The sequence below is a fragment of the Tauraco erythrolophus genome, chromosome 5 (assembly GCF_009769465.1).
Source record: "Tauraco erythrolophus isolate bTauEry1 chromosome 5, bTauEry1.pri, whole genome shotgun sequence".
Classification (NCBI taxonomy): domain Eukaryota; kingdom Metazoa; phylum Chordata; class Aves; order Musophagiformes; family Musophagidae; genus Tauraco; species Tauraco erythrolophus.
In genome coordinates, this window is record NC_141469.1 from 58,393,507 (window position 1) to 58,412,332 (window position 18,826).

An 18,826-nucleotide genomic window follows, 5' to 3' on the forward strand; every position below is an offset into this window, starting at 1 on the left:
TATGAGGCAGACACTGGCAAAGTGACCAGAAGTCTGTCTTCTCTGCAGCTCAGTTCCTCATATGCTGAGATTATTTTAGCTGAGTTTACTATTAAGCCTCTGCTGGATGGTATTGCTGAATGTTACATACATCAGGCTTTAAAGTCTAGGGGAGGGGGAAGGAAAAAAAAATGCTCTAAACCCAGTCAAAACTCCCTCTAAACTCATCTTCACTTTCCTTGCCTGAAAGCAAAGGAAGAAGGGGCAGAGCTGTCCTGTGCACAGGCCATGTGGCACTGGCTGGGGAGGCCCCTGGCAGGCAACTTCCCTGCCCCACTAGCTTGGGGGGCAGTGGCCATCTCCACTGAAACCCCTTGAAATGATCTGTTACTTTAGGCTGTGCAGATGTGAGCAGATGTTTTTTGTCATCATGATGTAACAGTGCACCCTGGGTTTATGTTTCAAATTGCCGCCCTGAGCAGTAGGGCAGAAACTGATGGGAGCCCCAGTTTTGGCCCTTAGGCTTTGCAGTTACCTTCCCTGTAGGCACAAGTCTACCAAAGTAAAATTATTCCAGGGATGAGACATTTTTAGATGTGAGAGAAAGAAAGAAATAATGGTGGGGAGGAAAAGTATTAAAGGAGGACAAGGGAGATAGGACTAAGGCAGTTACTGACCTGATAATTTACATATCTCAGTTCAACTGGAAGATCTTTTTTTGTTTATGGTTTTGCTGAGACTTTAATAAGATCAGTAAGTTCCAAGTAAAGGCATTTCAGATCTTGCTACTATCCTGGCAACAAGGCAAGTATTACCTATTATTTTTTTTTCCACTGGAAGAACAAGGATTCTTTTATAATCTTGCCCAGGATAGTATAAGGAAGCTTTGCTTGCTCTAAGTTAGTGCATGGTTAATAGTAAGTTGCAGAACTTAATTGGCAGATCTTACTGATGCAGAGGTCTGAATGCTTCTGATTGCTAAAATTTAAAGGCTGGCATATTGCTCCAGCTGTGGTCAACACTAGCAAATGAATGGACTGCACACGCCTGATCTTGTGCTCTTGCACTGTATTGACTCTTGAAATCAAGAGCAAAGAGCAAAATGTTAAATGTTCACAGATGAGAGAAGTGCAACAGGCTTCCAGTAATAGTCAGGTAGTAGCCATGATTTTAAAGTCAAATAAGCACGTAGCCCCTGAGTGAGCAGAAGCACTCCTGAAGTATAGCTGCTTATCTGAGAAGTTAATCAAATGGCATGATGGAGTTCCTCATTGAATGCCGTGATGATTTCCAGAACTAGCATTCTTGCTCTGAGCAGAGAAAGGGGAGAGAAATGACACTGCCAAATCTGAAAATACAATCTGGAGTCTGAATGAATGCAGGGTTGGTATTTTTTCTTCTTCTTTTGCCTAGTGGATGGCCAAAGTTAGAGCCTTGCTTGCATCAGTTCATTCCCAGTGTTGTCAGTAGTATCCTTGGTGATTCCTGCTCTTGGGCACGGTAATTTTTTGACCAGGTGTAAGCCATTGGACTGGGTTGGTACCCAAGCAAAAGGGGAATAGATGATCTTTCCTTGTGTTGGCATTTCACAGCTTGTGACAGGAAAAACACAAGGGTTAGAAATAGAATAGACTCAATACAGAAATGAGGAAGAAGAGATCTTCTCACAGTGAAATTTTTTTAATGATAATCCTTCAGGATTTTGGAAACCCTCAAAAGCAGCATTATGTTTTTTCCATCACCTGATAATCCATTTTGAGCAACAGAGACTTAAAATATGCAGATTATCGCATTTAGGAAATGAAGTCAAGACAGACTGGAAAACGTCTCTGGGTCGTACAATTGTGCACATGTTCATGCTGCTCAGTTCCCTCCTGTTCAGGCTGTGCTGTTACATCTGTGGAGGGGAATAGCAGACAAACGTTCTCCTTGCTGACCCTGTAGACAAACACAAGTGTAGCTGACATGAGAGCAGAAAAAAACCAGGGTTTCCTAAGGGGGTAATGGCATAATGGTATCTTGCTTTGATCAGAAAGGTACTAGGCATTCTTGGCCCTGCAAGCACTGAGTGCCAAGTGCTGTTAGACACTGAGTATATACACTCTGTGCCATCTGGGACATGGGCTCTAGGAAAGGGGACACTCTGAGCTGGTGTAAGCTGCTACCATGGTGTCACTGAAGTCCTGGGGCAGGTAAAGTTTACGCTGGCTGATGATCTGCCTGGGTTCATTATGGTGGAGGGATGTCTAGGATTTCATTTTCTATGGTACTTTCACCATGCCCGTCTCCTTTTCCCCTGAAGAGTCAGTCAAAACAAAGCCCATTTTAAAAGAAATGAATGTAGAAAATGTGAAACATAAGGATCTTTTACAAAGCGTCTTTTACAGTGCTGGGGACATAAAACAGGGCAGTGGAAGATAAGCCATTATGTATGTTGAGGAAGTCTAAGAATGAAGATTATAGGCAAACAGTCTACCTTTCTTTACAAGGCCTTGATTTACATCCTTGAAATCTCAAATTTAGCTATTACAATGAAGTCCTGTTGCACACAGAGCTGACTTTTTATCACCACTTAAAATCTAATTAATCCGTATAGAAGCACAAAGATTTCTGTTGTGTTTTAGGGTGAGGGGTCATAGAGCCCTCTTTGTTCATCCTCAGGCTTGTAATCATCAGGCATTGGGATATAATTTTACCAAGCAAATTGGAAGGTAACAGATCAAGTCCTTATCGGAAAGCCTAACACATGGTTTAGTGAAGTCCTTCGTCCTTTATGTGAAACTCTATATTCGTGACGAACAAAAAAGTGTTTCAGAGCCTCCAAAGGGTTAACAGCAAGGGCTTATATTTGGGGCAGCAGAGAACTAAAATCATCATAGCTTCCACCATCACTCAAGGGTAGCAGTTGTTACAGAACTGCTGGGGAGACCTTCCTCCTCAAGCTTTTAGGACTCTGCTCTTCTAATGGCTGTGGTCTATCGACCAATGATGCAATTAAGTGGCATACTGTTCTCCCTGTTGGGATGGGTCCTGTCCTGCCTCACCACCTATTTACCCCAGTGGAAAAATCTTAACTTGGAACTGAATGAACTGGAGATCTGGACCATGGGACTCTGGCAAGCTTGTGTTGTCCAGGAAGAAGGGGGAATGCAGTGCAAGGACTTCGATTCTTTCCTGGCTTTGCCTCCAGAGCTCAGGATTTCTAGGATTTTGATGGTTTTCTCCAATGGATCGGGGCTTTTGGGCCTCTTGCTCTCGGGATTTGGGTTGGACTGTTTGAAAATTGGTGAAAGACAACAGGAACAAAAGAAACGGCTGTTGCTGTTTGGAGGAATGCTCTTCTGGATATCGGGGATTACAGCTGTTGTCCCAGTTTCTTGGGTTGCCCATTCCACAGTCCAGGAATTTTGGGATGAGAATATACCAGATATTGTTCCCAGGTGGGATTTTGGGGAAGCACTATTTGTTGGCTGGCTCGCTGGATTTTGCCTTATATTAGGAGGATCCCTACTTAATTGCACAATCTGTTCAACTGAAGTCCATCCGTCTTCGGTCCATTATGCAGCAGCAGAACAGCAAGATCAGTGTCAACACTTGGAAACTGAAAGTAGGCCTTAAAATGGAAGGCTTAAAGCAGTACAGAAAGACTGCTCTATCTTTTTCAAACCCTAGTGCAAGCCAGAATCTTGTTTCAGTAGTTACTCAAAAGACTCTTTGTTACCTAGATGATTTCCTAAACTTAATGTGTTTTCTCCATAACTGATATTGGAAGGTGGTGTGTTTTCTCACCTGCAGAACTGTTTTTAAAACTTTGTTTCACAGCAGAATGCTGAAGTTTTCATAGACTGTGCAGAAAAGGTGCTTTTGCTTTCTCAACTGCACTGTAAAATCCTGAAAACGAATATGAATTTGCATGTTCCCTTGCAGCTTGGCTTTTAACCAAGATATGCCTCCTTTTCTTGTGTAACCAATTAAACGAGGCTCCCTGTTGCAATTTTCCACTTGCCTAATGCAGTGACATACAGACTTGAGGGTTTTCACATCCTAAACAGACTATATACATGCATTGCGTCAAATTGTTTTTCTATGTACTTGGAAATTGTTCCACTAAGAAAACTAGATTTCTGAAACTCTAGCAAGCTTTGCAGATGTCCCTTTGTGCACAGGGGGGTTATAGTGTGAATCATACTCAGTAAGTTGTTTTCCCAGTCTAGCACATCAAGCTGCCCGTACAAGTTATTCTAAGTGTTTCTGGCACCTGCATACTTCATGCACCAAAAATAGGCTGAGAAATGCTGCTTCAAAAAATACTTACACTATCTTCTTCCGATACAGGAATTGAAGCATTATGTGTCCTATCAAAGGTTCCTTAAGCTCCGTTCACTTACAGCAATGTGTTGTTCTGCATACGTAACTGCTGACTTTGAACAAATGATACTTAACTGGTCACAAAGCAGACAGCTTCATTTGCTCTAAGTAGAAGTGTATCAATGTGCTATTAAAACTTCATTTAAGAACAAACTGTGAGACAGATGCCAAAACTGCTGTAAGGCTTTAGCAGATTAACAGAAAACCAAGTACAATACGTCTGTCTTAAAACAAACAAACCCAAAACTACTGCTGTGAGCCCAGCTGTAGCCACACCTTTCAGCTACTGGTTTACCACACTACCTGCCTATCTCCCAAACACTGCACATGGAACCAGGCAACACAAAGCAGGAGGGGGAGGAGTATTTCATGCTTTATAAAGCATTGTTTTAACTTTTGCTTATGTTCAGTATGACAAAGAATTGAGCAGAACAGTGTCTGCAATAGTGAGCAGTTTAGCACTTCTGTGACTGCTAAAAATGAACTTGGTCTACAGGCACAGGCTGCAGTTAGCTGGATTTCTGTTGTCTGTACTAGGGTGGATTTTAACTGGTACCTGTAACTACTTACCAGACTGGAAAAACCTCAGCTTAGACTTGAATGTACTGGAGCTTTGGACCATGGGACTCTGGCAAACCTGTATAGTTCAAGATGTAGGAGGAAAACAGTGTAAAGACTTTGATTCTTTCCTAGCTTTGCCTCTAGAATTCCAGATTTCCAGGATTTTAGTATCTGCATCAAATGGACTAGGACTTCTGAGCCTTGTGATCTCTAGTCTTGGTTTGGACTGCCTAAAGATGGAGGATACAGAGCAGAAGCGAAAGAAGCAGCTGTTACTACTTGGAGGAATACTTCTGTGGATGGCTGGAGTTTTGGCCTTAGTCCCTGTTTCTTGGGTTGCCCATACGATAATCCAGGAATTTTGGGATGAAGCCATCCCAGAGATTGTGCCCAGATGGGAAATAGGGGATGCACTGTTCAGTGGTTGGTTTGGTGGATTTTTTATCATTCTAGGAGGATCTCTACTCCTCTCCACAATCTGCTTATCATCTGACCATCAATTACCAGAGCAGTATGCAATGGCAGATATGCAAGACACCCATCAACATCTGGAAATTGGAAACAGAAGACTTTAAAAAGGGTAGATATCAGGTTTTCAGATTTCTTTTTCTTGAATTACGATAAGAAAGGTCTGCTGAACAGACAGGTTACTGTTTACAAGACTGGGGGGAGGGAATTGTTTCTTACTTAGTTCTAAGTACTAATCACTACTTACCTTCAATATTAATTAATTGATGAGCTATGGAGATCTAAGTTACCGCTGTATTTCTTCAAAATCTGATCAATTGAAGACTTTGTTTTTGTAGTTTTGTGTTTGTTTTTTTTTTAGCATAAGTGAGCATAAAATTTTTAACCTCTAGGCATGTATGGAGAGTTAACCATCTTCTTAAATGGCAGAATTCCTACAGAGGCTGCTTTAAACAATGTCTTTTTTACAAGAATAATATGAGTTTAAGTCCTGAAACAGCTTGTAGTGCCAATTCAACATATGTTAAAAAACCTAATACAGTACAACCTTGAATGCAGTTCCCTTTACCTGTATCACTTACACTAGCGTAAACAAAATGTTTTCAGACATGATGTCATGTAACACGAGATTCTCCATTGTGTGTGTGTGTGACTGAATGTATCCCTGCACAATCTCTCTCTGAGGAAAGCCAGGATTTCTGAATAATAACAAGATGTTGTCCAGTGCAGTTGACCGTGTTCATTGCTATTGCAGTTTTTACTTACTGAACGTAGAGAACTAACTTCAAGTAATGAATCACTTACTTTCTATGTAACTTAATCCTAAGACATGTCAGTGATTGATGTGAACTTTCTATAAATTGCAACGATTTCACATTGACAAAGCTGTAGCAGCCATATGTTTCTGCAAAGAGCATATAAAGACATAGAACACAATAAAAGAATTAAATAAAACAATGGTCTGGAAAAGAGCTTTGTTAAAAAATGTATTTTCCAATCACTGAAACACATGGAAAGTGCAGAGACAAGTTAATCTATATGATGTATTTGCATACTCTTACAGACAAAATTAGAACAGAAACACATTCAGAATATAACCTGATTAAATATTTAGTTCAGTCCTGAGCATTTGATATTTAATACAGTATAAACATAGCAATAGTAAAAAAAAAAAGACAACCCACAAACTTAAATTTGTGTTCTATTACAAATTCTGCTAAACTTTGTTCATTCAGCTAAACATTCTTGTACCAGTAATATTTAGATTTTTTGACATATGCAACTGAAGTGACATTGGTACCTGGAGTTAAAACTAATTACATTTGTATATGCTGCTGTGCAGAGTAAATTCCGCTTCAAGAGTAGTATTTATAATGTTAAACTGATGGGGGTTTATTTGTATGCAGTATTTTAACCTATTCTGTTGAGTGTTTCAAGTTTGAATAATCTGAATTAGTAACCCCCCCCTGATTCCAAACTCAGAATTGCTAAAAGCTGCCTATAAGTATGTTCAACTTTTACCAATCTGGAAAATGAGGAGCATGAATATGTTTGTCTCTTGTTTTTTAAATGAGTTTTGCAAGCTAAAGCCAGCAGTACTTTAATTTTGACCTCACCTCATGCTTACAAATCAGAGGATAATACTTTTTTTTAAGATTATTCAACACATGAGGAGAAGCAGCTAATCTAGCAAGAATTTGGACAGCCCTAAGAATTTTTCACAATAGCATCCTTAATGTCAAATATTTTTATGGCCAGAACTGAACTATATTAAACAGAACATAAATAAGACTGTAAATAAATAAAAGAAAAAATCATAAAATACACCTCTAAACATCATTCTACAAACAACTTACTTACATAATCGAATTGAGAAGTTGAAATTGTCAACCTTCATTTCACCTCTACATTAAATAATTCCAGACTTTTTTTTTTTCAAATTGACCTTTCAAACACGAATTATCTCAAACTGAAGAAACAAAAAACAAATGGGGCATTCATAAAGGATGTTCAATCAGTCATCTTGCCAAGAATAGCATGTTTGGCTATACATTTAAGTGAACTGATGTATTTGTGCATAAGAAAACCCTTGGGTGTTACACAGACCTCTCATCACAAAATTGTCACTTTGAATTTGAGACAGCTGCTACCATATTGTAGTTATATTTGCTTCCATTTTCTCACTAAGTAATTACAGCCTTTTGGAAAGATGAAGTCCATGCATATGTGGCTTATTGTTTGGGGAAGAAAACATTAGCCAGTGAATTAAATATATCTGAGTGCAATGTATTAAGTAGAAAATTAAATAATTGTTAGCTGCAATGTCCACCTACTTACCCACAGAAGGTAAGACCCCCACTGCTCTACCATGACAGGGCTGCTTAAACACCTAAATCTAATGTTCTGGACTTCTTACAGAACAAATCCAAGTTGATGCTTCTTCCTAGCAGACTGCTTCATGTAAGGCAAATTAGAAACATGCTGTTCACATCTATTTATTAAACCTGTGCACCGTCAACTGCATACAGGGTCAATTGTGTGTTTTTAGAAATGATATTTATTGTATTGAAATATGTGAAGACTTCTAATAATGAACTCTTCTTTTTCAGAAAGAGTTTACCTTATCAGCAGTCTTGTTGGTATTTGAGTTAGTATGTGACAGATTTTTCTCCTGATACAAATACTTTAATGAAAACACCTTCATATTTGCTAACCTAATGAACACTTTTACATGTTCCTAGTTGGCAACAAGTCAGCCCCTAGGACAAAAGGTTAACATAGAGAAACTCTCATTTTTAAGTGTGCAGTGGACATAACTATTCCAATTTCAATGTTGGTATTACAAATTTGACTCAGCTTCCAGTTCAGAAAGCAGCTGCCCCTTTTGGTAGTCTCATAATAAGTTTTTTAGGGTTACTTGTCTGCCTTGCCTTTCTTGCTCTCCTGCAGATGCAAGAAACCTTTTAGTGCAGGTTAAAGTACTAGTACATTCACAAAACTGAACTCTGTCTCTTCCTCCAAAGTATTAAAAAACAAAACCAGAAGAAATTTGTTTTCAGAAAGAAAATTCCAATGTGGGTGATGAATCTAATTAGCAGCTGTTGTGAGGCAGCCTTGATATTTTGGAAAGGAGCCTACGCTTGTGGTTAACTTTAAACTATAAAAGTCACACTCTTGTACAAAAATATTGCATGGCAAAACAGCCATCTTCACAGTCTGCTCACATGAAAATAGTGAAAAGATAAACAATCTTCTGTTGAACGTAATATTTCTCAACACAGTGCGGTTCAACAGGATACATGCTTAGTACTACTGCCTTTGTTCCTTTGTTCCATCTTTACAAAATAAAAACACATGCAATACATACAAACTGTACAAAATCAGCATCAGTATACCAAAATTAATCTACTTTGGTTTTCTGGTGGTTGTTTTTTTTTTTTTTTGCCATTTTTTAAGCATACAACAATTCAATTCACTATATTTTACAAATAAACATATCCATAGTGAATGCAGAATAGAAGATCTTTAAGAGTAGGTCACTGGAACTACAGCGTTCATCTGAAAAGAGATGAGCAAGTGGAAAAACACTTCAATGAAAATGCATAATTATACATCATCAGCTGGAAGGGCTGGTATACTGATCTTTGCTCTTGTGAAGTATGCTATCTTCTCCCTCAAATTAGAAAAGAAAACAAGTTATTATTTTACTGTTTATGGCATGACTCCAATGTCATCTGCTGTATTGTTACTAATGTTACAGCATAGATCTTTAAAATACAGGTTTGGAAAATATAAAGGGAGGAAAATACACACTGAATTTATTTACACGAAGTGTGGTAGCCAGAGCATTCTGACATAATTACCTTCTTAGGCAGATTTATGTAAAGAGCAACTCCAATTTTGAAAAAGAAAAAAATAATATTTCATTAATAACTCCAATGATGAGACTGAAATATTGATCTGGTCACTGAATTTCCTATGATGATATTTCAGTGGGGGGATGAAAAGGCAAAATAAAACATTTTATTCTGACTTGGGAAAAGAGAGAAGGGGGGAAAATAAAATAATTGGGTCTGGGCAGGACTCAGAGAAGCAGAATCATCAACCTGTTGACTAGTTGCTTCCCCTGTGCTCTTACCACTTCTGTCTCCTATGAACTGAGAGATTACTGAAGCATAACAAGTTTACACAAGCTTGTCTGCCAGCAGCTTAGAAAGCAGATGATAAGTATCGGGGGCTTAAAAATTAAAGCTCAGAAGAGTCAGTCTTCTTGAGAGCCTCAGAACTGCCTTGTGTGATTAGTCCTTGAGGCCACAGCACTGTAACAAGTCCAGCTAGCAGGGCGACTAGAATGCAGCCTTAGGAGCTAACTATTTGTCCAGTAGACTAAACCATGTTTTCCACTGGTGAAGCTTGAGTTCTTATCAGAAACAGTAGCCCAGAGCAAAATCAAGTATGTAAACTGGCTTCCTCGGCTAACTGTGTGGTGATTAGAAGATGAAGAAGAATGGAGTCTTACAATACCCTTCTTGCAGGGAAATGATGTCTTGAGCACTATTACATATTCCTGTAAATTAGTGCAGCAGTCTGTCTGTGATGACTGTTAAATGACCAGCACCAAACAAAACTTTCTCAAGACTTGCACAGAAAGTGAAAACTGTTTGAAGATGCTCTGAATTTCATACTCAAGATAAACAGCTCAGCTATAATGCTTCTTTGCTGAGGAACCTCATTCCTTTTGCTCTGATTCTGCATCACCTCATAGTTGTGGTTTGCAATGTGTGCCTCACAGGCCTCTATTTGCTTATGGACTTCTGAAACTGCTCACAATAGACTGGGTTAAAAGAAGCAAAAAAATCTTCACACATATAGTAGCTAACAAATTTCCTATGCAGGATTTCAGAAATCAAACTTTAAAAATACGTATTAGTGACAAAACAGATTAAATTAACTTGCAGTACTGCTTCGATGTGGAAGAGTAAACATTGTATTTTTTAATCAATGGTTTTATATTTATATAGAAGTGTGGCTTTTTTCCTACTAGCCTGCCACTTACTGTCCAACCTTTTTGGAATTTAGAATTAAAGTCTGAGATAGAAAGTGTTCATTCTGGGTTATGCTAAGCAAGAACATTTGATTAATTGCTTCATATAATCCATTGCTGTTCCCACAACCAAAAGGAGGAGGGAAATAAAAAGCAGAAACTCAAGATCCCTCTTGAATAGTAAGTCTTGAGCAAGACACAAGTAGTGGTTAATCAGTTTCCTGATGAGATGTATACTGTTCTGTTTCTCCTTGAGGGGCAATTTCCTTCAGGCACCTGCCATCACTGGAAAAGATCCCATTATTAAAAGCTCACTGTCAATCTACTATGGGTGGGGTGAGCCACGGCAATGGTCACACGCATGCTTGCCCACAGCAGATGCCACACAGTGGTCTGAAACTTTTCACTCGGCTTCCTCACCATCACCCCAGCACAGCTGACATACTGCCACCTCTGCCACAGGAGCAAGTTACTGAGGTCCAGTCCTTTGAAACTCCAGTGTTGAACTACGTTAGAAGTGTATGATTTTTTTTTGCAATTCAAAGGCACGTGGATTTTTGACTAATATTACAGGCATGTCTGATTACATTTAGAAATAATTCATGTTACTTCACTACATGAGAGAGAGCATGAAAAGCAGAACAGGCCATACCTGAATGACTGCACCTGCAGTGGCACTTTCTGGCTCTGCTCCCGTAACCGGCATACATCCTTAGAAGCTTTCCTCATCAATTTCTCAGCACTTAAACCTTGTTTCTGTTCTTCTTTTGACTGTTCAGCCTGTAAACAGGAACAGCTACTCATTTCAAAGAAATGACAAATTCTTCTGTGTCAAGAAAAACACTTGGCAGTGTTAGCTTTATCGTTGGACTTGATGATCTTACAGGTCTTTTCCAACTTAAATGATTCTCTATACAAAAGGTCAGCAAGACAAAAGACTGACATCACAAGCCTAAGCCATGAGCATGAAATAAGATAACAGAGCTTTTCCTAAAAAAATAAATAGAGCAAATCCCACGCCATGACAGGTGGGTACTAGGTGTTATTAAGTTTGATGAGATATTTCTTAGGGCTATAGTTAGACAATACTTGAATTTGTATGAACAAATGTTGTCTATCCAAATATCTGTTTAGAACTGAGACAGTGATTCTCTTCCCATGTAAAATACTTGTATTTCCTAATGAAAAGTCTCCGAAAAGTTGCCAATACTTAATCTAAAATGACAGACAAAAAAGATAGAGAAGGCGTGCTCTCAAAATACACCTTTTTCCAGTTTTGTTGACCTTGTTAGCAAAGTTAATATTCATGAACTCCTGTGCTTTTTATTGATGACACGACACCTGTTTCGCATGTGAGACTCACTCCTTTCATTTGCACTGTAGTGGTGTCAAAGCCAAGGCAAGTGAACAGACCACCAGTGGTAACAAGAGATCAAGGATCTTTCTTGATGTGAATGTTGTTGAGCAGCTACATACCCACCAATAAGTCACAGTGTTTCTGTACCTCAGTATTACTGGCTCTATTACACGTGTCTTTACCAAGCACTGCTGCATCAGCAGGACAATCGCAGCTGCACCATCCACCATTTCTGCATTAGACTGCTATTAATAGTTGCATTTTGTTTTTTTAAAAAAAAACTTTGTCAAGGGTTTCTGAATGCCCAATAATTTGAACAGCAGCTCTTTTTAGGTTGGCAGTCATCTGGATTTCTTAGACAAACAGCCACCAGTCATATGCAGATGAGTCCCACAACACATAGGTTATCACCGCCACTATGCGTGGGGTGCATGGAATGGGCAATGCCACCTTGTGTGGGCACTTGGCTTCATTTCTAGACTGCAGGGACTGTCAGTCAAATGTTTTTTACTGCATTTTGAATTCTGCCAGCCATCAACATTTAATAGAAGCAGTTCACTTTCTTAAACAATTTTTAAAGTTCTTTAGAGGTTAATTTTTGATGCTTAATTTCATGCACTCAGAAAAATGCTGTTCTGTTACCTCAAGTTAAAACATACACCCAAGCCAGAAACAGCAATCTTCAAAGTTAGTTTATAACTTAGGAGATCACGTCTCCAGTTCTGAATTCAACCCAGTAGACTCCTGAACAACAAAACCAACTAATTCAAAAAAGTTAGTGGATGCTATCAGTTTCATACTGGGTATTTACAGAAATCTGCTCACAGCAGGATACTGGTACCCTCTGTCTGTTGAAACACATTCCAGTGTTTTATATGAAAGAACACCACTCTTTCAAAAACTCACTCAAAATCCAGTCGGCTAGTACTGCCGTTAACTTTTCAGCTAGCTTTTCACCTAGCTCCAAAAGAGCTAGGATTTTAAAATGAAATTAACCTATAAATATTGGTTTTGTTATTAGTTAATGAACATAACTTTGCAATCTACAACTGGCAGTGTACGAACTAATTTTACATATGTCACTGGCCATATGCTTTATCAGCTCCCCTAGTTTATCATCAAAGCACTAAACATACAATATTTCAAAATTTTCTAATTTTATCTTTTTCCCCTAACTACGCACGAAATTCTTGTGACTGCTGTGTTTCAAGTTAACAGCATAGATGACTTCTTTGTTTTAATACTCTATTACCATGTACTCATTTTTCATTTTTTTGATCTTTGTTTTTTCAGGATGATCTCAGAGAAACTTTTCATTTCAGCCCAGTGTCTCTAAGAATATACTTGTGATAAGGTATGTAAATGACCAGGTTTATATTTGCATCATGTTTCTTGAGTGATTTATAATGCTGGTGAATCCTCCATCTATATAAAATGCAGAAAAGCGCACTACTACATTGGCCGTACATTCAAAAGTGCCAAAAATCTGACACTTATCTGCCAAAAAGACAAAACGTCAAGTTCTTCTGTGTCAAGTAAAGTACTTGGAGGTGTTAGGTTCACATTTGGACTCTGATGACCTTAAAGGTCTTTTCCAACCTCAGCAACAGATATTAACAGGAATCTTTTTTTGGACGTACACAAAGAGAAGTACTTCAGAGGACACTAGGTGTCCGAAAACTTACTTGTATGAGGATTTAAGACTCAGACTTTGAAATACTGCATGATTTCTCACAAAAACGCAATCTAAACCAGAGAAAACGCTTCTAGTGCACAGAATCACCTACTGTTTTCTGATCTGCAGGTATTAGTGGGCTTTATATACTTGCTGTACTTAGGAAGGTGTGGTAGAAAGGGGAGGGAAGGTATGGAGTCTGTGTGTTTGGCCTCAAGCAGGGTAACTGCGTGCTAGCAAGCAGCCACTGATTTTCAACATCCCTCACATCTGCGGTTTCATTTTTCACTTGAGACTCTCAATTTCTCTGGCGCTTCCAGCTGCTGCATTAGTCTGCACCATTATAATGCCTGCAGGATCTAAAAAATAATCTATGACAATGTTCTCTAGGCTGCTGTGTTTTGCTAACCCAAGAGGAAACACTGACAGCAGACTACAGCATTCTCAGGGTTGTTTTGCTCCACAGGGGAAGGCTGCAATGATTTTAAGGGTAAAAATATTTCTAGAAACTTTGTAAGCGCTCAAAGAGGTGGAGTGGCTGCGATCATTGTTCTAACTTTTAGCATGGAAAGAGGACTTAAATGCTGTGCTACAGCCTGCATATATTTTTAGGAACGTATGTTATTACTCTTATTCCTCATTGCAGTGTGTGTCATGGTGTTGATCACTGACACCAGAGACATGAAATACGACAAACCTACCTGCTGCCTTGAAAGAGCCAGCTGAAATAACAAAGCACAAATTCAAAGGATTTATAATATTAAATGTTGCAGAGGCATACTCTGTTCTAGTAGGAATATCTTTAGAGTGGGAGTAGTTTTGAATTAAATAAACAATTAAAAATTAGCATTTCTATCCTGCGTCCAGCATTAGATACAAAACTATGAACTTCTAAATACGTTTAGCTATGCTTCTTTTATATAAGCCGCTATTTTTATGGGTTAAAACTTAGAAAGATCAAATTCATACAATGAATTCACATGGTAAAAAAACCCCACACAGATACAGTGTGTGATGTTTAGACGTTGTGCTGTCTTATCTCATTTTGCCCAAGGGTTTTTGAAAACACTTGTCAATGCTCAGCCTAAACTCTGCTGGTATTTTATAGCCATTTTAGAACTCAACTATCTAGAGCCAACAGCAGATGCCAAGGAAAGAGACAGGAAGACAGAGAGGGCAGAACAGGGCATAAACATCGAGCTGGGAGAACATATTGGGAAAGTTTTGTTTTCTAAGCTATCAGATGGTCAAGGACTTCAAGGAGGAGGTGATATCATTATGGTTAAATGACTTGTGATGGATTTTTCTTCCATGAATGTATCTAACTGCTTTTTGAACCTATGCAAACTTGCAGCACTCACAACGTTCTGTGGATAACATTTTTAGTTTATAAATGTTGTTCTATGTTTGCTCGCATTTAAACTGCCACCTCTCCAATTCTGTACTTCCTGTATCTTAAAAGGCAATGATTAATTGCTCTCCTCCACCTCACTCACATATAGACTTCACTTGTAGCTACTTAGCCACTCCTAACATGGAAGCTGTTTCCTCCTTTGACCATCCTTGTCAATCCTCTGTAGTTTTATTATCCACTTTGAGAAGGGGAACCGAAACGGAACAATCTTTAAGTTACAGACATAACGTATGTTTATATCATAAAACAATGATTTATTTTGTTCCAACTTATTTTCTTAGTAATTCCTGTTTTATTCGCTTTTTGATAACTGCTGAGTGTTGTGATGTTTTTGCTGATGTTTTTGTTTCTTATATCTGGAGTATCTCATTCCTAACATCTAATTCAGAGCTCAGCTTTATATATGTAAATATGAGGATCATCCCTTCCCTCCTCTACACAAGGCTATTTGCTGACATTTAGCTTTTTTTAAAAAGAAGACAAAATGAAAAAAAACCATAAACAACTGTTGCTTACATATTAGGAGGTCCTCTGCACCTTGTTTTCCATTTTTACAACTCTTAATAACTTGGTACTATCAAAATACTCAGCATAAACAGCCGAAGAGTACAAATCCTTCCTGGATGTCGCTAGCAACCTCCCCTAATTGACTGACATAGATGGGAAGGGGACTCCAGAGGGCATGTACTCCAACCTCCTGCTCAGAGCAGGTGAAGCTAGAGCTGGGTACTCAGGGTCTTATTCAGAACCTGACTGGACATCTCCAACCGTGGAGGTTGGGCCCCTATTCCAGAGTATGATCACCCTTGCAATTTAAAAACAAAACAAAACCAACACACAACCAACCTTCCCAAAACAAAACAAAACCAAACCAAACTTATTCATGCATCTCGTTGGAATTTTCCATGTTCCAGCTTGTCACTGTTGCCTCTCACTATTCCTATCCTGTTTCTTGTCTTTTATCCACATGAGGGCATCCCATCTTACCTTATGGCAATTTGGAGACAGTGAATACATACTTGTGTTGTTTTAGAGACCATTATATAGAGAACAGAATTTGGCTTTTCTTAGCCCAAACTAGAACAATTATGTCCTGCATAAAGGAAACAAGCCACAGTGGAAGTACTGCCTTTCCTGCATGCCTCTACCACTGTAAGTACTGGTTGTTGCCTCTACCTATTACAAAGACCTTTTGGCTACAAGTTCTGTGCAGACTGCAAATCAACTGATGCTGAAGGACAAAAAGCATATGCGTACCTGTAGAAGTACAGCTGGGATGTGAGAATTTTAAATTAACTTTTAAGTAAATGCTATTTTACTACACCAACCACAACTATTACTCCAAGTAATAGAGTTTCTACTCTGAATTAATGAAGTATTTAGAGTGCATGAGAAAAATACTACCTGAAATTCTACATTTAAATGTTGTAGCATTGACTAATAAAGAAATATTAAACTAGGTAATAGTTTACACTATGTAATTCAGAGGTGTAATTAGTTAAATGTGAGCTTCTGTAAAAATTCTTAACATGATAGACTGAATTCTTTAGCAGATTTATAGAAAAGGTAGAGGTGTAAGTGTATTAATTCACACAAAATCTGTATGCTGCTCATACCTGTTTTTCAGCTTGTTTCAAGAGTTTCTGGAACCGTTCATCCTCTAGCACACACAGGGGAAGGTCTGTCTCTCCTCTACCTTTCATTTCCTCAAGCTTTTGTTTAAGATCCCGCAAGGCCTGAAGCTCATCATTCAGACGATTCTGTCTTGTGCGTGACGCCTGGAGGTCCAGCTCCAAGTCAAGGGAAGTGCGTATGGGGCACTCTTGCGTAGCTCTTCGCATGATTGGTTGGCAAACAGGCTGATGCATTTGGGAGACAGAACATTAAAAATTAGTATCTAGAGAGGCTAGTGTAAGGTTTGACATAATGCGGTCAGAAAAGCTCGAATATTTTTTGGTTTTCTTTAGCAGAAAGCTGCTGTTATGAGATCCAAGTCCAAAAATTCATCTGTTCTCGAATTTTTCTTCAATCATTAGCTAAAAATAAATGCTAAAGTTTCTCCAACAAGGTGTACAATCATATATTTACAGGTTGAAAACAAAAAACCCCATTCTGATCTCCAGGACAACACAACAGCAGGAGATCAACACTACAGACTTCTCCATAGATTTCAACTACACTATTTTTATAAACATATGCAAACATATGCTTTTTTCAAGACCTAAGCAAACACATAATGTTACGAACTCTGTAAACGTGCATTTCTTTAGTGTATTTCACATTATTTACTGTCCTTTCACTGTGCATTTTCACATTAGTAAGTCAGGTAGGAGAAGTGGTCCCAGACGAGTATTTCTTTCTTATGCCAAACGTAATCCTGCTAGCTGGTAACAACCCTTCTGCAGAAGTGTTCTTTTAGTCACAATCAAGATTAAAACATAACTCTCTCAACTTAGGTAAGAATGAACTCCATGGAAGAGAAATACAATCTTACTGTCATACGTCCATCCTTTCGCTACTCAAACACTCCTGGAAAAGTGTAAATCCTCTTTAAAAGGACATCTGAATCCTTGAAATTTCCACCAAAATTTGCTCAAGATGTACATTGCTAGTGTTGACTTTTGTGCAGCGTAAGCCACTTTGGGTGACTTTGTAATATTTGGGTTCTTTAACCCAGACGCCATTGACAGTAACATGCTGAAGTTCAACAGCAAACGCCGCACTGCTGGGCATCAGTGTCATGCTGCTTGCTTCAGCCACAACTAGAACAACTTAGGCTTTGTGGGTGGGGAAAGATGTAGGACTGAGACTACTGCCTTGAGATTTCAACCTGAAACTACAGGACTACATGTGGTACTTGCATTGCTTTTGCTGAAATACTTGAAATAAAGCATATGCTTGAAGTTGTTTGTTATTTCTTCTCTCCTCATACTTGTTCTAAACCATGACCAGGTAATGTAACACATACCCGTTTAACTCTCAGGCTCCGCCGTTCTGTGGCATTTCTCACAAAGAGAGATTTTTTGGCTAGTGTTGAGCTGTCGCTGTCACTTCGATTCAACTGTCAAAACGTACATAACAGAGATATAAAGCATCTTCATATACAAATACATCTGTATTGATATAACCAGTGAGAAAACCTCAGTAGGTCATTCTTAGTGTATAGTAAAAACTTTTTCAACTATAATAAGTGTCTACTCTGAAAGTCTATTCCTAAACCGAGACAACCATTCACAGAATCATAGAATAGTTCGAGTTGGAAGGGACCTTTAACGGTCATCTAGTCCAACCCCCCTGCAATGAGCAGGGACATCTTCAACTAGATCAGGGTGCTCAGAGCCCCGTCCAACCTGACCTTGAATGTTTCCAGGGATGGGGCATCACTGATCTTACTGAATGAATAGTTAAGTAGACTCTTTGGGAATGCAAGGAAGGTAACTGTGGTTATTAAGTACTGCCCAATCACTGTCCGGCTTTTATATCACTGCAGATAAACTATGAACTTCATTTACCTGGGGCAGGCTTTTAACAAATTTACTGCAGGGAAAGAAATTACTGTAGACATGCATCTGTCCAACAAATGGTATTTTTGTATTACTATTATTTGTAACAAGTATAGGTGTGCCTACAGTTTCCTTCAGAAGCGCTTCCTACTTCTCAAAAGCATGCACCATAGCTCAGCTGTAGTTTCTTCTTAATTATAGCATTGGTTCCACATATATCAGTGCAGACTGATTGTTTGATGCATCAGCATACACAGTGGTAACCTTCAAAGAAAACAGAAGCATCTATCTGCAGCATATTTATTTCACCTCTTTGGAAAAGGACAGGCAAAAAGAATCATTCTGCTAACAGGTCAATAACCAAAGCCAGAGTCCTAAAGTATGCTAACACAGTACTGACTGGGAGTTGGGGATAAGAAATACAACCCCTTGCAGTATCAGTACACCTCCCGAGAGG

At 38.8% G+C, this 18,826-nt stretch overlaps 3 protein-coding genes across 4 annotated transcripts in view; 2 read left to right on the forward strand and 1 right to left on the reverse strand.

The window, feature by feature from the left end:
• Window positions 1-2,943: 2,943 nt before the first annotated feature.
• Window positions 2,944-3,597, forward strand: LOC104372042 (claudin-22). Its single transcript, XM_009977617.1, has one exon. The coding sequence runs from the start codon at window positions 2,944-2,946 to the stop codon at window positions 3,595-3,597; it is 654 nt and encodes a 217-aa protein (XP_009975919.1).
• A 1,229-nt stretch (window positions 3,598-4,826) lies between these two features.
• LOC104372043 (claudin-22-like) lies at window positions 4,827-5,483 on the forward strand. The gene has a single exon (XM_009977618.2). The coding sequence runs from the start codon at window positions 4,827-4,829 to the stop codon at window positions 5,481-5,483; it is 657 nt and encodes a 218-aa protein (XP_009975920.2).
• Window positions 5,484-8,982: 3,499 nt separating this feature from the next.
• Window positions 8,983-18,826, reverse strand: part of WWC2 (WW and C2 domain containing 2) — a 115,172-nt gene continuing 105,328 nt past the window's right edge. The window contains exons 21-25 of one of the 2 annotated variants that reach the window (XM_086611649.1): window positions 17,835-17,927; window positions 16,483-16,725; window positions 16,018-16,025; window positions 11,073-11,216; window positions 8,983-9,049 (exon numbers count right to left, since the gene is read on the reverse strand). In XM_086611649.1, the coding sequence (XP_086467775.1) occupies window positions 8,983-9,049; window positions 11,073-11,216; window positions 16,018-16,025; window positions 16,483-16,725; window positions 17,835-17,927 (555 nt within the window). The remainder of the gene's footprint in view (window positions 9,050-11,072; window positions 11,217-16,017; window positions 16,026-16,482; window positions 16,726-17,834; window positions 17,928-18,826) is intronic. The other variant, XM_086611650.1, reaches the window with a different exon arrangement.